Below are 23,716 nucleotides of genomic sequence, written 5' to 3'. Positions count from 1 at the left end.
TTTTCTTTTAGAATTCATATTCTGAGGTATCAGACTAAGGGCAATGTGTAGTTTCCTCAGGCCTTGGAGCTCTGGCCAGTCTGACTGCCCTGGTGTTGCAGAGGCCGGCAGCTCTCGGCAGAGAAAGCCTCTCATCAAGATGCGGAAAAAAATCGATGTAAATCTCATCCCAAAACAGTGATCAAACGGCTTAGACACTGCTCCCAGCCCCTCTGGTTGGGTTTTCTCCTGAGGTTTATATCTGGGCAAAACCCCGAACCGATTCTCACTTTTCCCTCATACAAATCTGTGCAGAAACGGCCATGGGGACTGACTGGTGAAACAATCAGTCCCACCAAAACCTCCGTGCTGTTCCGACTCCCGTGCCTGCGGCACCTCGGGGTGAGACGTGGGCCCCAGCCGCGCCTCAGCCGCTCTGAGCCTGGGCCTCTGTCCCGGCACCGCCCGCTGCCTTTCGCCTGTTGGGGCAGCGCTTGGACAAGGCCAAAGTCAGGAGCGCTGCAAGGGCAGGGCCCGGCCCGGCCTCCTGGGGAGGCACCGGCGCCCGACTCCGCGGCCCCTGCGCCGCCGCGGGACTCCGCGCTGGCCCGGAGGCGGCTGGCACACGGCGAGGGGGAGAGGGGCGCTTTTTCCCGAGAGAGGAACCCCTCGGCCGTGCCCGTGCAGCAGCCCTGCCCGCGGCCCGCGGGCGGCGGCCCCGCCGGCGCGCACACAGGGGCCTCCCGGCCGTGCTGTGCCGTCGGGGCGGGCCGCCCCAGCGGAGCGGGGCCGAGCGGCCGCCGCTGAACCGGCGCTGAACCGGCGCTGAACCGGCGCTGAACCGGCGCTGAACCGGCGCTCAGGTTACGCGCGGGCCTTGCGCGGGTGTCACGTGCGCTCTCCGCCGGGCTGCGGTCGGATCTGCGGCTCCGGGGACTGGCGGGGGGAGGGTGGAAAAAAAAAAAAAGAGACTAAAGAAAAAGGTTTATTTGCTAACCACTTTCCCCATCGCTGCTCGAGCAGGTTACTCCAAACCACAAAACAAGCCGGCGCCGCAGGCTCGCCCTGGCGTGCAGGACAGCAGATGAAGGGAGCAGCCGGGACTCACAGAGCTGACGTCTTTACTAGGCGTTATTCCTTTATTTTGCTGCAAAATGGTGTTTACATACAGATAAATGATATCGATCTTAGTTTAGCACCGCTTGTTCTCCGGGGAAAGAGAGGGTGGGATGCAGGACAAAATCTATATAAATGGAGAAAGAAAGGTAAAAAGCTGATAATACATGTTTCCGTGCTGGTCCGGCTCGTCTTCTTCATCTTGGCTAAGAACTCAGCGCTGCCTAATTACGCAGGGATCCTACGCGTTTCGAGAATTTGGTTTAAATGGTAAAAAGACACACTCCCCGCGTTTCACTGGCGCATACGCTCTACTCTAGGGGTGAACACTCCGGGCACAAGTTCATGCAGGAACGGGCGGACTCTGCTCTAGTACATAGAAAGAGCCTGCTCTCGCATTACTACTCTTTTCTTTTTCATCCTCCGGTTCTGAAACCAAATTTTAACTTGCTGATCGCTTAAATTCAGTCTGTTTGATAGTTCTTTCCTCTTCTGTCGATTAATAAACTCATTGAGGAGAAACTCGTTTTCCAATTCAGCAATTTGTTGTTTTGTGTATGGTTTCCGTTTCTTTCTTGATCTCCCCTGGGTGGGGCACCAAGGCAAACCTACAACAAATACGTCGATAATTTAGTGGATCAAGTCTGGGTATGCAAATATAGAAATATGCAAAAAAAAAAAAAAAACCAAAAACCAAAACAAAAACAAAAAACAAACAAAACCAACAAAAAAACCCCACCAAAAAAAACCCAAAAAAACAAACCTAAGAAAGCAAAAAAACAAAACCGCAAGATATCAGAGCTAAACTAGGTCGGAAAACTGGGCAAAGCACATCTGACAGCACAATTTCTATCTAACCTCCGAGTCAGATTAAGCGATTTTTGCTCCGAAAGAGTTACAGGGAGGGTTACAAAGTAATGACAGGCATCTCTTAAAAAGAACGTATAAGTAGGTCGCTTCTAACTAAAGCGAGATATTTAAGGCATACCATCCTGCACTGAAGGTCTGAGGCATGACTGGACTGCTGCGGGCTGAACTGTCAGGTTCAAGTTGACGGGATTCTTGATGTCCTCCTTTAAGCTTGAATTGCAGGAATTCACTTCAAAAAGAGTAGCTGAGCCATGCAAACTTCTCTGCAGGCTCGAATGGTCATACTTTACGGGCTTTAAGTTGGCTGTGTGAGTAACAGTTGGGTCATTTGCAAAAGATTGCCTCTGCCTGCATCTCTCCTCTTGTTTGGAGCTCGTATCGTGGGCGTAATATTTATTGTTGTCTTCCAGGCACTCCTTGTTGCCGTTGGAGCTGATGTTGATTGGAACGGAGCCGGGGAGGTAAGGCTGCGCCGCGCCGCCGAACGCGTGGCTCTGCGGCTGGGCTGCGCACGAACTTGAGCAAGTCCAGGGGATCGAGCTCCGGGGGTAGGAAATGGTGGGCAGAGCCGCCAATTGACTGCCATTAGCCCGCAAATTAGGAAAATAAAAGGAATCTGGCGATTGCAAATTCAAGAGAGAACCAACGTAGCCAGATCTGTAGAGACTGCGATCACACATTTCCAACAAAGGACTTCAGCTGTTCTTACAGCGGTATTTAGTTACAACAGGGAATAAGCGGAAAGCCTGAAACGATTGGACGAAACTTTGCAGACAGGTTCTTCAAAGCCGGTAATTTCAGCACCGCCTCTAGCGACCGAGCCACAGAGTCCCCCCTCCCCACCCTTTTTTTTCTTTCTCTTCACCCCCACTTTTAAAAAGTCTTATGATAACACTTGAAATATGAAAATACCGAGCTCGCAAGGGGGAGGGGAAACCATGGTCTCTGCTTCTATAAAAGTGGCCCGGGCGGGTTGGCAGAGCTGCGGCGCCAGTGGAGAGATGAGCGGAAAACAAACATTTGCCGAGAGGACAGGGCAGCCCCGGGTGCAGCCCCCGTGCCGGCTGTGTCCCCTGGCTGGCAGTGCTCGCCGGCTGGCAGCACCCTCCGGGCCAGAACGATACCCACGGTAAGAGTGAGCACCGAGGACTGGAAATAACTTGTGATGACTATGAGATGTGGATGTTTAGGGCATACGTAGGTACTTGTGCCCCTAACTGCATGATATGCATCTGCATATGCGTGCAAATAGAGTCTTAATCGATCGGCTATTACCAGGATCGTCATTCTGGCACACCAATGGCCAGTATTCTCTTAGGTCCGCACGTCTGCCCTTTTTACCCGTTTTGCCTTTCACCTTCACTTGGAAGCGCTTCTAGGCAAACAACACTTCTAAAACTCGGAATCTGTTTTGTCTTTTAAATACAATCAAACAAGCATCAACAAACAGAGAATAACAAGAGCAACAACACGGAATTACCTGGACAACCCTCTGAGATTAAATAAATAAATAAATAAACAAATAAAATCGGAAGACTTCAAGAAAGAAAATGCCAGGGTCTGCTCTTCAGCAGAGAGGGTGTGATTGCAGCAGCGGTCAGAGGGGAGAGTCAGCCTCGTTTCCCAGGTTGTGTGTGAGGAGTTTTTCCTCTCATGAGAAGAAAATAATCTCTTACTGTTGTATTACTGTGTTATTTTGGGGAGTTACACATATTTTTATATTTTTGATTGAGCAAACAAGAACCCACATATTCCATTATCTCTCTCATTTACCCACAACCCCAGAGTTGTTAAAATCATATCTGAGAGCATCCTCACAGGGGATTGCTCGTGTCCTTTCCCAAACCGTGCGGTTCGCGAGACAGAGAAGAGGCAAGGCCGCGTGTGCTGCACCCAAAGGCCCTGGCAGGGAGCTGGAAGGCTCGGGAAGGAGCGGAGTACCCAAGGGCTCCGCGCTCCCGGCCGCTCCGTGCCCCACCACCCCACAAATCCGCGGGACACTCTGGAGGCCGATCCGCCACCCGGACCGGGCGTTTCTTTTCTCGGCCTCTTTCCCAAGAAGATCTCCCCTGGTGTGTGCGAGTCCGGCGTCAAGCGAAGCCTTAATGCCCGGACTTTTCCGCTTTCAATACCTCGGTTAAAAACTTGAACCTAGTTAGCATGTAGGGTTAATTTTCCCTGTTATTATCCTCTTAATCACAGTTTTAATCTTGGTTTTATTTCTAAGGCGAGATCAGAGACGCTGCCCTTCTTGACATTGTCCTAATCAAATTCATCTTTCTGTTTAATGGGAAATTGAGAGAAATTCTGCAGTAATTTCATTGCCCTGGAAAAAAAATCTTTAAATGATTGCTCTCTCCTAGACCACACAGGACCACACAAGCACCGCTGGAGGATATTGCTGACCACTGCCTTTAATTTTTATTGTTTGACTTATGTCTACCAATTGAATCTCCCTCTTATTAGCTGACTTGTATTCTAACTTCGTGTTCCCTGAGAAGATGGGCAATATTTTTTTTTTCATAATTGCCTTTTACGAAACAGCTGATTTTCAGTTATTGGAAGAGAAAAGGAACATTCAGTTCAAAGGCTATATTTTTGTCCGCAATAAACACAAGGAAGGGATGTGAGTTCCCAGTTACCGGAAAGAAAGGTGACACTTCAAACTAACTTTTATGGGGTTAGAGAAAACAGAGCTTTCAATTAATATTCAACTCATTTGTTATTGCTAATTATTTTTTAAAAATTAAAAAGAAAGAAAGGGAAAAAAAAAAAAAAGAGAACATAATAAAAACCCGAAAGAGCTGGAGACACTCACAGCTACGGAAAATGTTTAAATCTACATGGAAAAACATTTACAGAAACATCATGTTCCAGAGGCGGCTGGCCTCGGAGCCGAGGGGAGTGGGGTGGAGTGGAAGGAGAGCCTAGCCTCGTACGGGCTTGTGCTGCTTTTTCCAGCCACAGCCGGCTGCTGGTTTGGGGGCGGCGTGTTTATGCCTCGGGTGTCCCCCCGCCTGTGTCTGTACAGGAAATATCACCACTGAGGAACAGGGCGACCCGAGGCCTGCTTTCACACGCTCCTTTCCTCTTTTCCGCTTTTTTTTTTTTTTTTTTTTTTTTTTCCCTGGTTTTTAAGTAGGCGTCCGGATAGGCCTGGACATCAGAGCTGACCACACGCTACAATTTCACTGGCATAGTCTTCCAGCTTACAGACGAAGGGTGCTCTGCGTGTGACCGAGCAGCCTCCCTCGCTCATTTATCACTGGGAAACGCGGCGCCCGAAGCAGAAGGCTTCCCCTGCCTATGCCGGGGGTTGTCCAGGAGATGGCAGGATTGCCTCAGACATGGCTGGGAAATAGCGCTGCCTGACAGGAGCCCAGCAATGCATCACTGCGCCACTGTGCATTTGCAATTCGGTTTGTCGAGGTACATGTTAATTATCTGCAATAACGTGCGCTACATTTCAGACGAGCCATCATACCCTTTTCTCTAACCATACCCTACAGCTGGGGCTGCGCGGCTGCAGCCCGGCCCCGGGGCCACGTGCAGCTGATGTCCTGAAGAGCCCAAGCTGTGGCCGAGGAGGGTTTGAACAAGGCTCACCAATGCCCTAGCTCCAGGCTTAGAAAACCCTTCTAATCTCAGCCGGTAGGTAGGGGGGCAGATGTGCGCCTCATCTTCCTCCTGCCTGTAGCTGTTTGCTTCTTAATGATTCTGCACGTTCTTATGAAACTACAAGGCGACTCTTCTCCATCTGGTACCGATTTACCAGACAGTTCGGGTTTCCTTCTGCCTGAGGAAGGCGGCTTTGGCTCGGCAAACTGCGCCTTCTGAAAGCACGGAGCCCGGCAAAGCCAAAGGTTAAGCCTGGAAGGAGGAAGAGAACAGCCCGCGATGGCTCCGCGGCCGGGAAACAAAACAGTTCTGGCAGTGCCCGGCCGGCCGTCTGCAGGGAGATTCGGTGGGAGGAAAAACCTCTGTAGAATTAATGGCAGTATGTGTGGGTGAGTGGGGGTGCCAAGGGGGAGAAGACAAGAATTTAAAACATTCGGAGAAAAGAAGGTTGCATCAGCAGAGAGGGCTGTTCCAGGCACGTAAATGATGAGCAGCACAAGTGTCCTTTTATACTAGAATTAAACAAAAATGCGCTTTGCGATAAAATCTGAACTGCTCAGAAATGGACTTTTTTTCGTCCTTTCAGGGAAAACAAACACCATGAACGTGCGAGCAGAGTAGAAAGGGGAAGGAAGAGGGAGAAGGAGGCGGAAGATGCCCTCCCGATGGAGCCAGCCGGCTGCGGAGGAAACGGAGGGGCATCGCTCCGTGCCGGCCGCCGGGGAAGCGGCAAGTGCCGGGACGTTTTGGAAATGGAGAACAAAGGGCGGCGGGCCGCCCTCGCCGCCAGGCACCGGGCAGGCGGAGCAGGACTCGGAGGGAGTGGGGAGACACAGCCTTTCGCCTGCTTCCCACGCCCTGTATTTCTCGCCGGCTACATTTCTTTCTCACTAAAACCCTTTCCTGTCGACAAGGCACTCTCCGATGCTCTTCCTCATCCTTTAATGCGCGTCTCATTCTATCTACCTCTCATCTGCCAGCAACGGCGTCCTGTGCCCCTGAGAGGATCCCAGGCAAACCTGGAGCCCGTGAAACCCCCTGCAGCAAAAGAAGGCAAATTTCTTTCTTTTTATATACAGCGAAAAGAAAGAGTTTTATTAAAGATGGTTCAGGAAAAGATTTGCAACATCGTTAACAGTTTGGAAGTTCAGATTGTATTTCCAACACAAAGTAAAAGCTGACTTTAAGACACATTTTCAAAAAATGGTTTATAGAGAAATAGGCTTATCGTATGTTTTACCACATACAAGGGTAATCAAAATGTTTAGAGCAATAGTATATTATAATAAATAATGTTAGTTTGGAACACATTTTAATAATTAGACGAGGCACATTAACAGAGAGGATACCCCTTCTCTCTCCTAGTTGTTGATTTGCGTGTCTGATCACCCTGTGTATATCGTAACATGCACACTAGGTTTAAAATAATTAAAAAATCGACAAAATCTTAGCCTTTCGGCCCATATAAATTATGGCATCTTTTGAATTTCCTTATTTATTGCTTCTGTCATTAACACCCGTTTAGTTTTGTAAATTAAAACCTAGCAGTGACCTTCGCTTGTCCATCAGAAGTTTTTGGGCGTGAGGAAGTAGAAGAGTCTTGGGCTGGTCCAGACAAACAGGGCAGAGCGGACATTTCCCGCCAGGTCTGTGCAGGTCCATACACACCTCTGTAGGGACAGCCTCTCCTCTGGCCGCAGGGCGAGCTGGCCAATCCATCATGCCGAAAGTGCTGCCCCGAGGCGCCGCGATCTGCGCCTCCGCGGAGCGCTCGGACTCGCAGCCCCGCCTGGGACACAAGATCTTCCCTTTTTCAGCCGGGGCTCCTTTTTCATCCGGGCAGCGTGGACTCCTTGCATTGAAAATGAAACTGCTGCAGATAAAACCCACAAACCCAAGCTCAACCCCAAGCCTGCAGAACGGGGAGCGCGGCGGGACATGCCTGCGATTCTATGCCCCGCAACAGCTCGGAGAGGTTCTCCCTTCCTCGACAAAATAATAACAATTTCTGCTGCAGCCAGTAACCCTCCACGCAATTCTCTCCGGGTCCCAGTGGACCAGGCAAGTTTGGCAGAAGCCGGGTGCTGCCACGGGTCTGTATTCCGGCTTTCTTGTATTTCCGATTGACTTTTTTTTTTTTTACTCGGCGTGTTTTGAAGTTTACGATACCAAATCAAAACTGACACTTTCTGGCACTGGCTGTTGCTCAGAGAAAAAAAAATCACAGAATACCCCCAAAGACTTAAACATTAAAAAAAAATTATAACTTTTACCGTTCAACATATTTAAATTCGTTTATACTGGCCTAGAGGGAAGAACAGAAAATATAATTAATATTAATATTATTACTATTTTCAAAAAGAAGAAACTATAATTCAATTCAAGACTTGTCAACACTCCCTTACATTGAGAGAAAAACGCTGACTTTCACGGAAAACAATTCCCGAAATTTCGCCACCACTGGAAGGACAAAAAAAAATTTAAATATATTTTCAAGTCTTTTCAAAAGTCTTTAGCTGGTGGTAAATTGAGTTTATATTTTCATCACTGTCCGCAATTAATGTATCAGGATACATTGTCTTTCAGTTTGGAGACTATTTTCTTGTCCTTCACCCTCCTGTTCTGAAACCAAATGGTAACTTGTCTCTCAGACAGGTTTGTGGCTGCGGATATCCTTCGCCTCTTGTCCTTGTTAATGAACTTGTTAATGGCATATTCATTCTCGAGTTCTTTAAGCTGCAGTTTTGTATACGGCACTCGCTTCTTTCTCCCACGCCGGTAGACACACATATCGGGCTGGTTTAGTGCAACGTCCCCTATTGTAAAAGACATTATGTGAAAAATCAGAATTTTATTACAGGCTTTTAAAGCTTAACCGAGACTTGTTGGGCACTGGTTTTCACGGGCAAATAAATAATGCCGTCTTGTTTACAGTTTATTATTATTTACACTGCCACATTATTTGCACTCTAGTAAAGCACCACCAAAACTTTGATGGACTGTCATCACTTTTCAGGCATGCATCGCTAACCGAGCATGCAGGGCGGTGGGGGCATTGGCTGGGGGGCTGACAGTGGGTCGGTGCTGGCAGCGCACACACAGAAATCGCTTTGGTGAGAGTTTCCCGGGTTTGTTTGCATGTGGTTTGTGCCTCTGTGCCCTCACTGCTCGCGGTCTCTTAAGTGCTCTGGGACCGCCGGATCAGTCGCCAGCCGGAGAGGCAGAGGAGAGCAAGCCTTCGAGCCACCGTCCTGCAAACTTCAAACGCGACTATAAACCCGGCCACCGAGGGAAGCAGCGGGAGAAGGAGCCCGAGGCCGCCCCGGCGCTCGCTGGCCGGGGCTCGGGTGCCCTGGCGCTGCTGGCGGGGAGGTTCTGGGGTCAGTCCCGCGGGTATGGAAAGCAAAGGGTGAGGACTTTCTCGGGGGTAGACGGCCGAGGGGGGAGTAAGAAAAATAGAATATCCACCTCCCCCACCCTGCTGTATGCGTGTCTGTGCAGAGTGTCCAGCTCGGCAGGCCGCCCCTGCAGCCCGGGGGCGGGGGAGGGGACGGGAAGGCGGAGGAGGCGCGGGGGTGTTCTGCTCAGACCATTTCTCCCCCTCTCGTACCTGGAAAGGACGATTTCCAGAAGTGTGAGCTCTGTGTCTGATCTTTGGCACAGTAAACCTGACTATTCCAGCCATTAGCCAGAGTCCAAGACTGATAGCCCTCCATTGATATGTATGTTTCGTGTCTCGGTTCCCCAGAGCCAAACGTTGAGACCATGTCTATGTACCCAGGAACGTGCTGGTAGGGGGTTGTATAGCCCTGGTAGAAGGACACTTCCTTTGCCCTGGAGGAGACTTCATTGGCGGGGACACTCGTGCTGGTCAAGCTGGAGACGTCCATGTACTTTTCCACGGGAAAGCCGCCAATGGAGGCATGGGGGGGAGACTTCAGGGCGTTTTGCTGTATCCCAACCCCGTGGGACATCCTGCAGCTATAGTATCCATTGCCAAAGTGATACCCATAGCCCAGCGCGGGGGCGGCGGCCGGCGTGGTGGAGCCCGGGCAGTCCTTGGTCGGGGGGTCGGGCCTCGCCGCCGCCCCCGAGCGCTCCCCTCCGCCGGCGTAGGCAAAACCCGAGGCGGCGGCGGCAGCGGCGGCGGCGGCGGCCGCTCGGCCCGTGTGCGCCGCCCCGAAAACGGGCGAGGAGAGAAAATTACGGCACTGCCCGGGGGCTCCGCCGCCGCCGCCGCCGCCGCCGCCGCTGCTGTCGCCGCGCAGTCCGTCCATCTCCCAGCTCGCTGCTTTGCTCATGGCCTTGCACATCGCGGGCGGCGGCGGCGGCGGCTCGGTCCCCGGCCGGGCATGATGCGGATGGTTATTTGCCTCCAACAGGTTGGATCCTGGCTGTACGTTTATAAAAACGAAGTCCAGGTTGGGAGGGGGGACCGGGGCGGGGGCGGCCGGCCCCAGATTAGTTTGCCTCAGCCCGGGGGGCTGCTCATAGGCTGCCGTCGGAACATGTGACCCTCCCGCTGCCCGCACTGCCCCTTTCGCCTCGCAGTCCCCCGGTCGGCACCGACGGCGCCCCCACCTTCTACTCCCACCCCCGCCCCTCCGCCGCGCTCCCGCCCCGCCACGGCCCCGGCGCTGGAGCGGGGGGAGATTGGGTGGGCGAGCAGCGGTGATGCCCCTCCGCACCAACCTAGGCCCCCGTTGCTTCATCTCCCCCTTCCTCCTGCCCGCGGCTTCAAAAAGACCAGCCGAGTACCACTGGACCTTTTGAGGCCGCCGGCAGGGGCCCTTTTTACAGCCACGGACAGGGGTTTTACCGGATCCACAGCGAGACCTTCTCCAGTTCATTGTTGCCTCTGCAAAAGGGGGAAAACCCCAACACAGTCTTTGTATTCCATCTTCCCCACCTCCCTTCTTCCCGGCGATATATGGAGTAGATGGGCTTTGTCCTGTCGGAAAAGGGGTCCCTTGACTTCACGGAACTGTCGGTCCTTGGGAGAACCCTCCTTTTACCCACCCCCCTTACTCCCCCCCCACCCCCGACATTGCTACCGGCTAGGAAAATACACAGGGTGTGTACGTAGCGCAAGATGGTAAACCTGGCACTCATTAGATGTGGCTTTTTTCCCCGTGCAGTGTCAGTTCATGTCGTGGTAAGGCAGCCTAGTTAAAACGCGGTTTGCTTACACTGACGGCTGCTGTCGTGGTGACTTCCCAAGACGGTGGCAAATCCTTCTGTCGTCTCTCTCGACTCTCACACTGAGTCGGGATGGAAATGCAGGAGCGCGAAATACTGGTAATGGAGAACGCTCCGAAGATGACTCCCAGCTCCAGTCCCAACCACAACCTCAACCACAACCCCAATCCCTACCCCTCTGGACCGAGTCCAGTAGCTCCGCAGTTGTGTATTGCACACTTCGCTCTCTCTTTGGCGCGGAGGGCAAGAAGTTGCTGGGAAAAGTGTCAGCTTCGTGGGGAAGGACAGGAAAACTCCGCGCCTCTGAAAACCATATAGCTGGGGCTGTGTTTACTGACCCGACGGAGGCTCAGGCGCATGAGAGAGGAGAGGCAGCCGCCATGGAGCTGAAACTCTGTACCGACACCATTGCGGGGCTCTGGGGGTGGCCTTGCTGAGCAGCCCGGGCAGGTGGTGGCAAGGTTCCCCGGAGCCTGGGCTGCCGCGGGATAGCCGCAGGTCCCGCAGCAGCCGCCCGTCACACAGCCCTACTTTGTAGCCGGTCTAATAATCGTCGGCGGTATCTGAAAGCGGGGTTTGGAATGACAAACGGGTGCCCATAATTACGGCACCAACCGAATGTCATAGACGAGTTCATGTTCATTAGCTCTGACCGCGTAATTGTTATTAATCTTTCATAATCAGCTAAGGCGTGAGCCAGGCGTGATTACATGTTTCTCTCAGTTATAAGCCGAATCAGTATTTACTCTCAGGACATTAAACCCTCCGTAATTAGAAGGAACTTTAGTCGAAGAACAATTTTCTCACCCTTTTATGTCGCTGCAAGCAACTTTCTACCGAAAATGTTGCTATAAAAAGAAGTCCAGAGAAACGAAGGACTTTATTTCTCCGGGCATCTTCCTATGTATATTCCTACGTCCTGTTGTGTTTCCTCTTTCAATAAACGCAGTAAAAATTTCTCTCATGTCAGGACCTTTAAATAAGGCCGCGAAAGAAAGGAACACCTAAAGAGCAGTGTTTCCGAGCTTTTTGAGTTCGATTGCATCAAAGGAAACCACGGTGCAGCCGCAGCGACTCCCGTAGAGATCTTCAGCCCTGCCAAGACCTCTGCTCCAGCGAGAGCCCCTCGGTGTACCAAAAAACTCTTTGGGCGGGTTCATGACCAACAACTTCAATTCCATCATGAGCTGCTTTGTGAAGGGTGTAGAAAACAGCATTGCCTTGCATGGCAGGATATTATGCACAGGAATAAATGATCTCATGAGCAAAGGTCGGTTCTCTGAGAGCACCCACCCAGTTTACAAGTAGCAGGATGGGTCCCGCACCCCCGGTCCAGGGGGCCGTGCGGGGGGCCGTGCGGAGACCCCGAGCAGCCCGGCACTTCCTTTGCCCGGGGAGAACAGTTCCCATCGCGGCTCAGCGCCGTGTCGGGCAGGGCAGGCGGACCTGCCGCGCTGGCCGGGTCTCTCTCCCTGCGAGGCCGTCCTTGTCCTCTCTGGGCAGCGCTTCCGCGGGTGGCCAGCGCCCTGAGGAGCCGCGTCGCATTTTCCATTGACACATTGCATGGGAATCTGCAGAATACATGAGCTAGAAAGCAACGCTGCAGTGGTGCTTGTGCCTCCCCAGAAGAAAAGGTTGTGTGTGTGTTTTTTTGTTTTTTTTTTTTTTTAATTTTTACAATCCTGAAATAATCTCATTTAGTCAAGTGCATTTACCACTATTTAATACAGTTAGGATTCCACTCAAACTTTTAGCACAGGCTTTTAGTATCTGCCTAGTATCCGTCTCTTACAGAAACCCCCCGATTTTTTATCTCCTCCCTCGCCAGATTTTGCCCATGGTAATTGTATCGATAGGAAGTTGCTTCTTATGTTATTGTTTGGTGTAAGAAAAAAAATATTGTCCAGGACAAACAGAGAACGCAAACAAAACCACTCGATTTATATGTCTTCCAGACCTTATCCCGTTTCCACTGCGTTCCGTTGTTACCTTTTAATTTGTATGAACTTTTAATAGCTAAACAGAACAGAAGAACTTTCATTTTCCCCCATGTCTTTTAAAAAATAGCCAGTTATGATAACGAATGCATTGAACAGCAACACGTAGAAAATTGTCAAACTATTTCCTCCTCCAGATCTATGCCACAGTTTCTCACTTCTTCAGTTGCTTCAACCTTAAATAATCTGTTTCGAGAAGGAGAAAGTTTTCTCGGGGTTCCCCGCGTGGTCTCGGTGCGGCGACCACGGGCGGTTGAGCACTGCGGGCGTTGAACCTGAGCTCTGGGGTCACGGGCTGGTGCTGGCCGCTCTCTGACTGCCCCTGCCGCTCTGGGGCAGCGCGGGGACCTCGGGACCCTGACATTGGACCAGCCCGGCAGCCTGCCGCAGTTGCAACCTAAACTGAACCATCGGCCGAGTCCCTTTGCGACCCGCCATGGGCTCTATGGTTTGAGTGAAACCCCGTCTGTGTGCAAAGGCAGCCCCAGAAGACATCGTGTAACTGTGAAACTCGCCTGGCGTCCCCTGGGCTTCTGCCTGCGCAGCGCGGGGAGGGACGGTGTGCAGGGCCCGTGGGACTCGGAGACACGCTGTGCTCCGAGTGTGTCCTTCACTCGCGAGTGATATTTCACAGACAATATAGGCTGAACACGCCCCAAGACTGGCCCTGTGCTGATATGGCGGCCTGAGGCAGAGGGGAGAGTCGGTGCTGAGCAGGAGCGCGCTGCGTGCTCAGACACGCAGGCCAGCCGCTGCCCTGCCAGGCGGCCTCCGGCTGGTGGGAGGGGGCGGGCAGGGCCAGCGAGCAGGGCTGGACGACAGGGTGGCAGCACCTGCGGGCAGGGCCGGCGAAAAGGGAGGGCAGGACAGGCGGTCAGATCAGGTAGGGCCGGCGGGCAGGGCCGGCGGGTTCGACAGGCCGGAGAGGCAGGGCTGTTCGGACAGGTCGGGCAGGGCAGGGCAGGCCAGGCAGGACAGAGCAGGGCTGGCAGGGAAGAACGGTCAGGGCAGGGCTGGCAGGGCAGGGCAGGGCTGGCAGAGCAGGGCAGGGCTGGCAGGGCAGGGCTGGCAGAGCAGGGCAGGGCAGGCAGGGCAGGGCTGGCAGAGCAGGGCAGGGCAGGCAGAGCAGGGCAGGGCAGGGTGGGCAGGGCTGGCAGATCAGGGCAGGGCTAGCAGGGCAGGGTGGGCAGGGCTGGCAGACCAGGGCAGGGCTGGTAGGGAAGAACGGGCAGGGCAGGGCTGGCAGGGCAGGGCAGGGCTGGCAGAGCAGGGCAGGGCTGGCAGAGCAGGGCTGGCAGAGCAGGGCAGGGCAGGCAGAGCAGGGCAGGGCAGGGTGGGCAGGGCTGGCAGATCAGGGCAGGGCTGGTAGGGAAGAACGGGCAGGGCAGGGCAGGGAAGAACGGGCAGGGCAGGGCAGGGAAGAACGGGCAGGGCAGGGCAGAGCAGGGCAGGGCTGGCAGGGAATAATGGGCAGGGCAAGGCAGGCAGGGCGGGCAGGGCAGGCAGGGCAGGGCAGGGAAGAATGGGCAGGGCGGGGCTGGGCAGGCAGGGCAGGGCTGGCAGGACAGGGCTGGCTGGGCAGGGCAAGGCTGGCAGGGAGGGCAGGGCTGGGCAGGCAGGGCAGGGCAGGCAGGGAAGAACGGGCAGGGCTGGCAGGGCTGGGCAGGCAGGGAAGAACGGGCAGTGCAGGCAGGGCAGGGCAGGCAGGGAAGAACGGGCAGGGAAGAACGGGCATTGCAGGCAGGGCTGGGCAGGCAGGGAAGAACGGGCAGGGAAGAACGGGCAGGGCGGGCAGGGCTGGGCAGGCAGGGAAGAACGGGCAGGGAAGAACGGGCAGGGCGGGCAGGGCTGGGCAGGCAGGGAAGAACGGGCAGGGAAGAACGGGCAGGGCGGGCAGGGCTGGGCAGGCAGGGAAGAACGGGCAGGGAAGAACGGGCAGGGCGGGCAGGGCTGGGCAGGGCAGGGCAGGGAAGAACGGGCAGGGAAGAACGGGCAGGGCGGGCAGGGCTGGGCAGGCAGGCAGGGCAGGGCTGGGCGGGCAGTGCCGCCGAAGCGCCGCCAGGTGGCGCCGCCGTGCCTGCCGCCGGTGCCGCCGCGGGCGGAGCGCGGCCCCCGCGCCGCGGATCCCGCGGAGCGGCCCCGCCGGGACCGGCTCCCCGCGTCCCCGCACTTCCCACGACCACCGCACCCCCCGACCACCGAACCGCCGCCTTCTTCCACCCCACGGGCCACGTCCCGGAGACTCTGCGCTACTGCGGATGTCTCCGGCGCGCTGCCCTGTGACCTTGCCGGCAGCCTGCACCGCTGCGGGATAGGAAGCAGATATTCCCGCTCGTCTTCCCAAGAACGCTCTGAGTGGTGAAAAGCTGCCCGAGATGTTTGTCTCATTTAATATGAACTTCGTTTCAATTAAACTACGTGACCCCTTTTCCCCAAGTAAGATTTAATAAATAAGTACTGAAATATTCTTTTATGCCTCCAGCAATAACTTTAAAGGTAAAAATCTGGCCAAAGGCCTAAGTAGCTATTTAAACTTACAAGAACAACTGAGTAAACAGAGTCTAACAAAAGCTCACATATTTCGGCAGTTTCTCGTCAGTCTCTGTAACTTCCTCCCTCTTTACCCACTAATGTCGCTTCAATATCCGTGGTTTTTCAGGCTTAGCTATTGGTTTTGAACAACTACAAACATTCGGAAAGATTTTGTAGGCTGTGCTATTCTTTTTGGAAAAAAAAACCAGCCAAACAAAGTCCCCAAAGGAACACCACAAAAGAAAAACAACAATAAAAAAAACCCCAAAACAAACAAAAAAACTAAACAGAACAACAACCCCAAAACATAAATTCCCTTGACGCACACAAACAACAAGCAAAGAGATAAATATCAGTGCAGTAAATACCTCTATTTTTCTGGGATTTTAAACAACAGAAAACTAGTTTATTAGGGGCTTGACAGTCTGGGTTGAACTCATTAACTGCATTGCAGGGAACAGTTTTGTAATCTCACCTCTACCTAGTGGAAGATTATTAACGTCTTGTATAACATTTTATAACCCTTGCATATGAATTTGGCTGTATTTTAAGGCACTCTGTACATAACCTAAGGTATCAGTATTATTTAGAAGGTGCAAAATATAACCCTAGTAAAGATCATTCATAGCCGCACTTGAGTGTAACTTATTTTTCTCACATCGGGGCTTTTCACATCGTCTTTTTCATCCGCTCCAAATAACATAAAACCCGTTCTCTCCTTTTTAGTGGTGCAGTAACATTTTTTGAGTCTAAACCCGTGCCGGTTCTGGTGGTGTGCGCATACGATTGCCTCCGAGATGCGGTATCTCGGCTGCGGTTTTCGAGAGAGCAGGGGTAAAGATGCTTGCCGCGTTACAGCATGTAAGAAAACAGACGAGGGCGCCAAACGACAGCAATAAACCCGGCCGCAGGTTTCCGCTCCGCCTCCGCCCCGCCGGGACCGGCGGCCGCGCCGCCGCCTGCCGCGGAGCCGGGCACGGCGGGGAGGCGAGGGGCAGCGGGAGCGCGGCGGGGCCGCGTCCCCCGGGCGGGGCGGGGCGGTGCCCGCTGCCGCCGGCAGGGCGCCTGCCCGGCCGCGCTCCGCGGGGCCACCCCGGGGACGCGCTTCGTCCCTCGGGAGCGCCCCGCCAAGCCGCAGCTCCCGGCCCGGCCGGGACCCCGTGGGGTCTCTGCGGCCCCGTGGCCTGCGCACCGCTCCTCTCCCCTCCGCATCGCCCCGCTCCTCCGCCGCGCCCGCAGGCAAGGAAAAGTTGACATTTACTCTTGTCTGCTTTGGGGGCTGTAAAACGCAGGACACCACATCGCAGTCAAAATTCACATTTCAAAGGGCTGACATAAAACTCTCATTAATAGAAGGCTGGATTTTGCAAACAACGCCTAGAATGTTTCTTAAATATTTGGTGGAATGTTTAGGAGGACTTTAACAGGCTATTGAAAAAAAAAAAAAAAACTAACAAATATCCCATTTTCGAGCTATGAATCATGCGCAAGAGCACAATAACTTAGGAGATGCGTGTGACCAAGATTAGCAGGAACAGCTCTCCTCATGGAAAAAAAAAAAAAAAAAAAAGAAAGAAAGAAAAAAAAAATCAAACCCTCGTTTAATCACAGGAAACATTCGGGTGTTTCTCCGGGAGATGAAACTGGTATTCCCAGGATCTAAACACTAGATGATGTAGGTGAAAAAAAATCACGGCGAGAAAAAAGGTTGGGCAGCTATCGAAGCGCACTCCAGAGATGCTAACGACAAAGGATTTATCTTCGTTTAAATGGTTGCCATCAGCGTCATTATTACTAGCAAAGTTACCACTGAAGGGACACTTTCCGACTGTCACGTCTGCCGAGCGCGGCAGCCCGTGTCTCCAGCAGCGCGGCGACGCTTCGCCCCGCGGCACCCGGCAGAGAGCGGAGGGATGAGCTAACTGAGCCACAGGTAACTTTGGAGAGAGGGTGTTAAGGTGATGTTTCTGATAGGTCGGAACCTGTAGGCAAAAACCCCCATCCATCATTTAATTCTATGATTATTTTTTAATTTTCAAATGCTTATGTTTTATTGGTGGTGGGGAGGAAAGAAGCAAAGGGCTGGAGTGAAACCTGCCTGGAGAATGAAATGGGTGCCCACGGAGTGTTTTAAATCACGAATGTATTTAATGTTCTCCAGTTATTTCCTTCCCCTATCATACCGTAAAACAGTCTGTATTTTCCCAGAGGGAAGAAAAATCCCGGGCTAGCTTCGTCGATAAGCAGGATTATAGAAAGTAAAAATGAGATCATATTTAAGGACTCAAAGAAGACAAAGATAATAGAGTTGTAATATACTACATTGTAACAAATATTTTAATCTCCAGGTTACTACTGTAGGTACCCTTAAATCTGGGCAGCAGACATGTAAAGTCTGGGCATAAGGTTCGCGCGTGTCGGGGGTGCGTGGGGGTGTCAGTGTAAATTCCTAAATAAAAGTACAAAGTGGTCTGGAAATGGGAGGGAAAAGCAAAGAGATATCAGCGGCAGGAGGTTCTCGATCCTCTGGTCCTACTGAGCATTTCCTTGCCTTGTGATCTAAAATTCGCCTCAGAAATAATAATAAAGAAAAGTATTATCTAATATTTAGCATGTAGTTCTGTCCGAGGACAAATGAGAAAGAAGCTGCATCATTAGGACCTAAAAGGCAACAAAACAAAAATCAGAGCATAATGATGCACCTAAATGAAGGGGGAAATGTTGCACAGCTCATTTTATTAATCAGACTGTCAATTCCACCCCAGAGGCCAAACCCCAGAGCAATTCAAGCAGGATCTGATCAAGCTAAGGACAGGAGCTTTACTCCTCACTTCTTGTCTTTCTTTCTTTCCACCTGGATATATTTGTCTGCTCTGAAGCCGCCTTCATTATCCACTGACAGGAGCTTGTATTTATTTGCTTATAAACCTGTTACAATAAATGATTATTCGAACAGCGTCATTCGTACCTTAATGACGAGCACCACTTTTTGATGAATGACATTTCGGGCTAGAAAGGATGTATGGGTCATTTTGACCAGTCATTCCCTCGCTTTGGCATCCCACAATTTTTACACCTCCCTCAAAAACAGATAATAATATTTAGAGACACTTGCCGGGCTGAATGTGAATTAGCCCCTGCTGCAGCTCATCATTAGTACAGGACCAGCCCTGCAACTTTGACATTTTTTATAAAGCTGAGATGATGGAAAGAATAAGAAAAGAGATGATCCTGATGGAGAGAGGGCTGCACAGCCCTACAGCTGGCAAAAGGCTCTCGAATTTGTCAGACTCAGCTGGAAATGCGGTGTTGGAGGCCCTTGAAAATTCTCCGCACAGTGGTCGCCTCAGCCCGAGACTGACTGCCGCCTCCCTGCACAGCGCTATAGGGGACATCTCCGCCAAAGGCAAATTTGAAATAGACACTTTATTCAATCTCCAGCATCCCAGCAGTGAAAGCACTGTGTCCTCCGAAATCCCGCAGTCGGAAACCAGGAAGAAAATCAGCCTTTATTCCGAAGTTGCTCAAGAGGCAGATATGAACAGTGATGTGGAGGTGGGCTGCTCCGCGCTCCGCTCCCCGGCCAGCCTGACTTCCTCCCAGCTGAAGGAAAACAGTAACAAAGGTAACTCTTCCTTTATCATCTTCATCTAAGCCCCGCGCTTTGCCAACCGGCTTTAAAAAACAGAGGAAACCCACTGCCACCGCCAAAGTTGCTGGCCTCTGCATCGGCGCTCTCTCTTCTGCGAAGACAGAGCTCCAGGCTGTAAAATATTATTACAATTACGGCGCTACCCCAATAGCCGAGATACACTGTCCGGGCAGCGCCTGTGCCGGTGCCTTCGTGTGTGTATGTGCATGCCCAAATCCATTGATATGTAGATATATATCCAGAATATAGGTGGGCACAAATATCCACCCACCTATATTTAGGCAAAGCTTTCTCCGTGTATTTCCCCACGCTCTTGGAGCTCTCGGCGTCTCTTGAGCTGTATATGAGTGTATATACATAGATTAAATTAGAGAGAGAGAGAGAGGGGGGAATGCGAGGAAACTGCCCGCATTTGACTGTGTGTGTCCTTCACCGTTTATGCAACGTGCTGTCTGTGTCCACCTCAGGCTAATTTGGCATTGTTCACTTTTTCTCTGCTTGTAAGAGGCGTTTTGAAACAGCCTCGTATCCTTCCCCGTTCTTAGCGGGGCACGGTGATGGACGGTGGTTGTTCCTATTGCTGGAGGTGGAGGTTGTTATTACTGGGGAGGTGTAGGGAGATGAACGGTGGATTTCCTAGGCGCCCCAGTGCATGCCTTTTTCGTCAAATGTGCCGGAGAAAGGAAGGGATGCTCGACGTAACCCCAGAGAGAAAAAAAAAGGGGGGGGTTTTATGGCTGCTTTTATTTGGTATGTCTCAAACGAAACTAAAGAACGGCACTCGAAGGGGAGCAGGCTAGCGCCGAGTCCGGGCCCCGAGCCACGGCCCGTGCCCTCGCCCGCTCTCCCCTGAGCTCGGCTGCCCTGCACTCTCCAAGCCCGCTCCATCTGAACATAAAGCAGTTACGAAGGATTGAAAAACCCCAACCCAACCGAACAAACAAACAATAACCAACGAGCAACCTCCAAATCCAAATGTATCGATTCTGTTAGCAGCAGGGATTTGTAAGAATGACAGCTGGCCTTGAGTGTAGCGGGCCCGGTCCGGCCCGGCCGGGAGGATTGAGGGTCCACCGCGTCGCCCGCTCTCACCACCGTGCCCTCGCCCCGCAGGCTACGCGGAGAGCAGCCCGACGCCCAGCGCCCCCGCCGCCCCCGCCGCCCCCGCCGCCGGCATCGGCAGCCTGCACAGCGGCGGCGCGCTGGGCGGCTCGGCGGCGGGGGCCGACCAGGTGCGCCGCTACCGCACCGCCTTCACCAGGGAGCAGATCGCCCGCCTGGAGAAGGAGTTTTACCGTGAGAACTACGTGTCGCGGCCTCGGCGCTGCGAGCTGGCCGCCGCCCTCAATCTTCCCGAAACCACCATCAAGGTACGCCGCGTTCCGCGCCCACCGAGCCACGGCTGCCCCGAGCACCCCGGGCCGCGGCCGGCTGGGCTCTCCGGTTGAAGGACTCGCGAAGCCCACATCTATGAGCACCACTCGTGCTCGTTTGCTTTTCTACATGTAACACTTTTCATTTGCTTTTTAAAAAGTTGTTGTTATTACTGTTGTTTTTATTTTCCTCGTCAGTTTTTATCGCGTTAGACTATTTCCTAAAGTGAAGAGGGGAGAGAATAAACGCGGGGGGAATGAATGAGCGTCAGTACCGTGAAGACAGAGTCCTGAGTGGGGAGGACGGGACGATTCGAAGGGAAACATTTATTAGGATCGAAGGGGTCCCTCTCGAGTAGAGGGAGGGCCGTACCAACCGCTCCCCTCGGGCAAGGTCACGGGAGATTGCTCCGGAAGGGAGAGGGGTCGCCTAGAAGCGTTGGCTGTATGATTTGGTGGGTCCGCGGGAACGGGTGCGGCGGGGCGCGGAGTGGAGCGGAGCTGAGGCCGCGCTGTGCTTGTATCCCCGCAGGTGTGGTTCCAGAACCGGCGGATGAAGGACAAGCGGCAGCGCCTGGCCATGTCCTGGCCCCACCCGGCCGACCCCAGCTTCTACACCTACATGATGACCCACGCGGCGGCCACGGGCAGTCTGCCCTACCCTTTCCATTCCCACGTCCCGCTCCACTACTACCCGCACGTCGGGGTCACGGCTGCCGCCGCTGCCGCCGCTGCCTCGGGGGCCGCCGCCGCGCCTTTCGCCACCTCCATCCGCCCGCTGGACACTTTCCGCGCCCTCTCGCACCCCTACTCCCGCCCGGAGCTGCTCTGCAGTTTCCGACACCCCGGGCTCTACCAGACGCCGGCCGCCGCCGGCCTCAACAGCAGCGCGGCCGCCTCGGCGGCAGCGGCGGCGGCAGCGGCGGCGGCGGCGGCGGCGGGCTCGGGGCCTCCGGGGGGCTCGGCGCCCTGCTCCTGCCTCAGCTGCCACAGCAGCCAGACGGCGGCGGCGGCGGCGGCGGCGGCCTCGGCGCTGGGCTCGCGGGGCGGCACGGCCGCCGACTTCCCGTGCACGGCGGCGGGGCAGCGCTCCGAGAGCGGCTTCCTGCCCTACTCGGCCGCCGTGCTCAGCAAGGCCGCGGTCGCCTCGCCGGACCAGCGGGAGGAGGCGCCGCTCACCAGATAACTACCCTGGCCCGAGCCGGGGGGTGTTTTGTAGAGGGAGTCGCGGGGGGATGGGGGGGGGGTCGGGGCGGGGGGCGCCCCCGCATTCGGCCAAAAAGTTCTGTCTATTTTTTTATTGCTGACCGCCCCACCGCTGTGGGGCGCGGGACCGGCGGGAAGGGCGCTCCGCGGCTCCTGCGCCCCCGCGGAGGCGGCCCCGAGGTGCTCGCTGCCGGGCGCTGCCGCGCTTCGCGGGGTGCAGACAACCGGGCCGGCGGGGGCCGGGAGGGGCAGCCGGCGGAAGGGAATGTGTTTCTGGCCTTTTTTTTAAATTATTATTTTTATTATTTCGGTTTGAGTTGGAGTGAATGGGAAATGTCTCGAGTATTTCCGTACGACAAGCGGTAGCTAATGAGGCAGCCGCGTCCGGGCCAGTAACGGGAAGGGAAGTGTGACACTGTCAGGATGGGGAGAAGCATTTTTTAAGATCACGCTTTCTAACTACCATAATCCACGCTATCTGGGAAATACTTGAATCTCTCTAGGTGTAGGCTGTTGTCCTGAAGCATTTACCTTCCAGACACTTTTCTAAATTTAATTACTTTTCTCGACGTCTTTTTATTCTCTCGGTAAAACGGCTCTTGGATTTATTTCTCACGCATCTCTATCGCGCCTTTGCCTCTGAAAAGCCACCACTGGGTAACTGAGACCTGCTATACCAAACCACTGCTACTGGAGGGACTTCCTTGAACTTGAAGAAAGGCACATCAAAAACCACCAGTGTTACTGCCATGTCAATTTTGATGCTAATAATGTGCAGATTATGACGAAAATTGCCAATCATGTTCTCTGATGGACCTCCTTTGAATGTGGAATTGGAAAAAAGTTCCCCGCACAGAGACCTGCTGTCAAGTACTAACAACCCGCTAAGGGAAGTCATTAGAAGAGACAGATAAGAGACTTGGTACATAAAACATTGTTCTTGGTGCATAGAATGTATGTTATTTAATGTTATCTCTCTTACCTGAAGTGATTTCGCACAAGAAAGCCACTTTCTTATCATCTCAATTGCCAATTTTCATTTTGGCAACTTGGACACCCCGGGTAGACTTTTCTCTGTTAAGTTGATATTCCACCAATGTGAAGAGCCTCATTAAATCAAACCCAGATATTTCCATAATGCTCCCTACAGAGCCACTTCACTCTTCACATAATGAGATTTTTCTGAAGAGTTGAAGCCCTCATCTAACTTGCTATTGCTTGTTTAGGCCCTGTGTGGTTGTGGATACACACACACACACACACACACACGCGTACACTCTAACAAAAAAAAAAAAAAAAAAAAAAAAAAAAAAGGAGAGAATAAAAGAAAAAACCCCTCTATTATGTATTTCGATTAAGTGTCCTGAAATACTTCTATTTTTAAGACACTGGATTTTTTCATATTCTAATAATGAACTTTCAGGAAATGAGTTTAAAGGCTATGCTGTTTTCTTCAGTGAACATAAATCATAGGTTGGTGTTTTTTGTCCAGTGGAACAGTTTCCTTGGGCGGGTGTAGGTAAGAAAAAAGAAGAAACATCCCTAGGCTTCTGGAGCAGATTCTTAACAAGACATGTACATTTTCTGGATAGAGAACTTTAAAGCACGGTAGAAGACACCAATACCCACAAATTTCTCATTTTGTAAAGAACGAATAGGGAGACTACTTATGTAAAAATATCGATTATACCAGCTGTTGTTCACTGAGTTTACATTAAATTTTTTTATTAATATAATTTAATGCTAAAGAAACTAGACCAAAACGTAGCACTCTTTTACCAGCTTAACCTTTTCGATCGTTGGAATTGTTTGTTATGATCACACAAGTACGGGATGTATAAACGACGATTTTGGCAATAATGTTTACATTTTCCAAAATATAGATATATGTCTATTGAGTGGTCGATGAGGACGCTGGTTGGTAAAATTAACATAAATTCGTTTTATGTTAGGTCCGTTGGACCTGGTTATTATATGAAACTGTAAATAAAGTCTTTGTGCTTTAAATATTGCTGGCTGTATGAACTCACTGTAAAATATTTTACAAATGTGCAATAATTATAAAGCTTTGTATATTACGTTATTTATTGTGTTTGGTCATGTAAAATAAATGTTATTTAAATCAAAGCGAGATTATTTGTTTAAGAGGCTGCAAAGCATTCCGTACTGATGTT

At 52.5% G+C, this 23,716-nt stretch overlaps 3 protein-coding genes across 6 annotated transcripts; 1 reads left to right on the top strand and 2 right to left on the bottom strand.

Moving 5' to 3' along the window:
• Positions 1-1,092: 1,092 nt before the first annotated feature.
• HOXD12 (homeobox D12) lies at positions 1,093-2,787 on the bottom strand. The gene is made up of 2 exons (XM_068195941.1): positions 2,084-2,787; positions 1,093-1,703 (listed from the first exon to the last, which is right to left on the bottom strand). The coding sequence occupies exons 1-2, from the start codon at positions 2,643-2,645 to the stop codon at positions 1,465-1,467; spliced, it is 801 nt and encodes a 266-aa protein (XP_068052042.1). The 5' UTR covers positions 2,646-2,787; the 3' UTR covers positions 1,093-1,464.
• Positions 2,788-7,840: 5,053 nt separating this feature from the next.
• Positions 7,841-11,191, bottom strand: HOXD13 (homeobox D13). 4 transcript variants are annotated; one of them, XM_068196802.1, is made up of 5 exons: positions 10,957-11,191; positions 10,773-10,878; positions 10,403-10,441; positions 9,194-9,973; positions 7,841-8,399 (listed from the first exon to the last, which is right to left on the bottom strand). In XM_068196802.1, the coding sequence occupies exons 3-5, from the start codon at positions 10,431-10,433 to the stop codon at positions 8,149-8,151; spliced, it is 1,062 nt and encodes a 353-aa protein (XP_068052903.1). In that variant the 5' UTR covers positions 10,434-10,441; positions 10,773-10,878; positions 10,957-11,191; the 3' UTR covers positions 7,841-8,148. The 4 variants fall into 4 exon arrangements, with proteins under 4 accessions (XP_068052903.1, XP_068052904.1, XP_068052905.1 ...); XM_068196806.1 differs by lacking the exon at positions 7,841-8,399 and adding an exon at positions 8,411-8,841; XM_068196803.1 differs by lacking the exon at positions 10,403-10,441.
• A 6,569-nt stretch (positions 11,192-17,760) lies between these two features.
• Positions 17,761-21,522, top strand: EVX2 (even-skipped homeobox 2). Its single transcript, XM_068196801.1, has 3 exons — positions 17,761-18,936; positions 20,077-20,333; positions 20,869-21,522. The coding sequence occupies exons 1-3, from the start codon at positions 18,513-18,515 to the stop codon at positions 21,520-21,522; spliced, it is 1,335 nt and encodes a 444-aa protein (XP_068052902.1). The 5' UTR covers positions 17,761-18,512.
• The last annotated feature ends 2,194 nt before the right edge of the window (positions 21,523-23,716 follow it).

The sequence above is a fragment of the Anomalospiza imberbis genome, chromosome 7, assembly GCF_031753505.1.
Source record: "Anomalospiza imberbis isolate Cuckoo-Finch-1a 21T00152 chromosome 7, ASM3175350v1, whole genome shotgun sequence".
Lineage (NCBI taxonomy): Eukaryota > Metazoa > Chordata > Aves > Passeriformes > Viduidae > Anomalospiza > Anomalospiza imberbis.
Note: the sequence above shows the minus strand (reverse complement) of the source record. Positions and strands in the feature narration are given on the sequence as shown.

Excerpts from the sequence above, each read along its gene's own strand:
- HOXD13 (XM_068196802.1), bottom strand. The coding sequence starts at position 10,433 with ATGAACTGGAGAAGGTCTCGCTGTGGATCCG. Across the intron at positions 9,974-10,402 it reads AAGGTCTCGCTGTGGATCCG|GATCCAACCTGTTGGAGGCA; the intron begins GTAAAACCCCTG and ends ACGTACAGCCAG. Across the intron at positions 8,400-9,193 it reads CTGGAAATCGTCCTTTCCAG|GGGACGTTGCACTAAACCAG; the intron begins GTACGAGAGGGG and ends CTTTTACAATAG.
- HOXD12 (XM_068195941.1), bottom strand. The coding sequence starts at position 2,645 with ATGTGTGATCGCAGTCTCTACAGATCTGGCTACGTTGGTTCTCTCTTG. Across the intron at positions 1,704-2,083 it reads CAGACCTTCAGTGCAGGATG|GTTTGCCTTGGTGCCCCACC; the intron begins GTATGCCTTAAA and ends TATTTGTTGTAG.
- EVX2 (XM_068196801.1), top strand. The coding sequence starts at position 18,513 with ATGATGGAAAGAATAAGAAAAGAGATGATCCTGATGGAGAGAGGGCTG. Across the intron at positions 18,937-20,076 it reads GAAGGAAAACAGTAACAAAG|GCTACGCGGAGAGCAGCCCG; the intron begins GTAACTCTTCCT and ends CTCGCCCCGCAG. Across the intron at positions 20,334-20,868 it reads TTCCCGAAACCACCATCAAG|GTGTGGTTCCAGAACCGGCG; the intron begins GTACGCCGCGTT and ends GTATCCCCGCAG.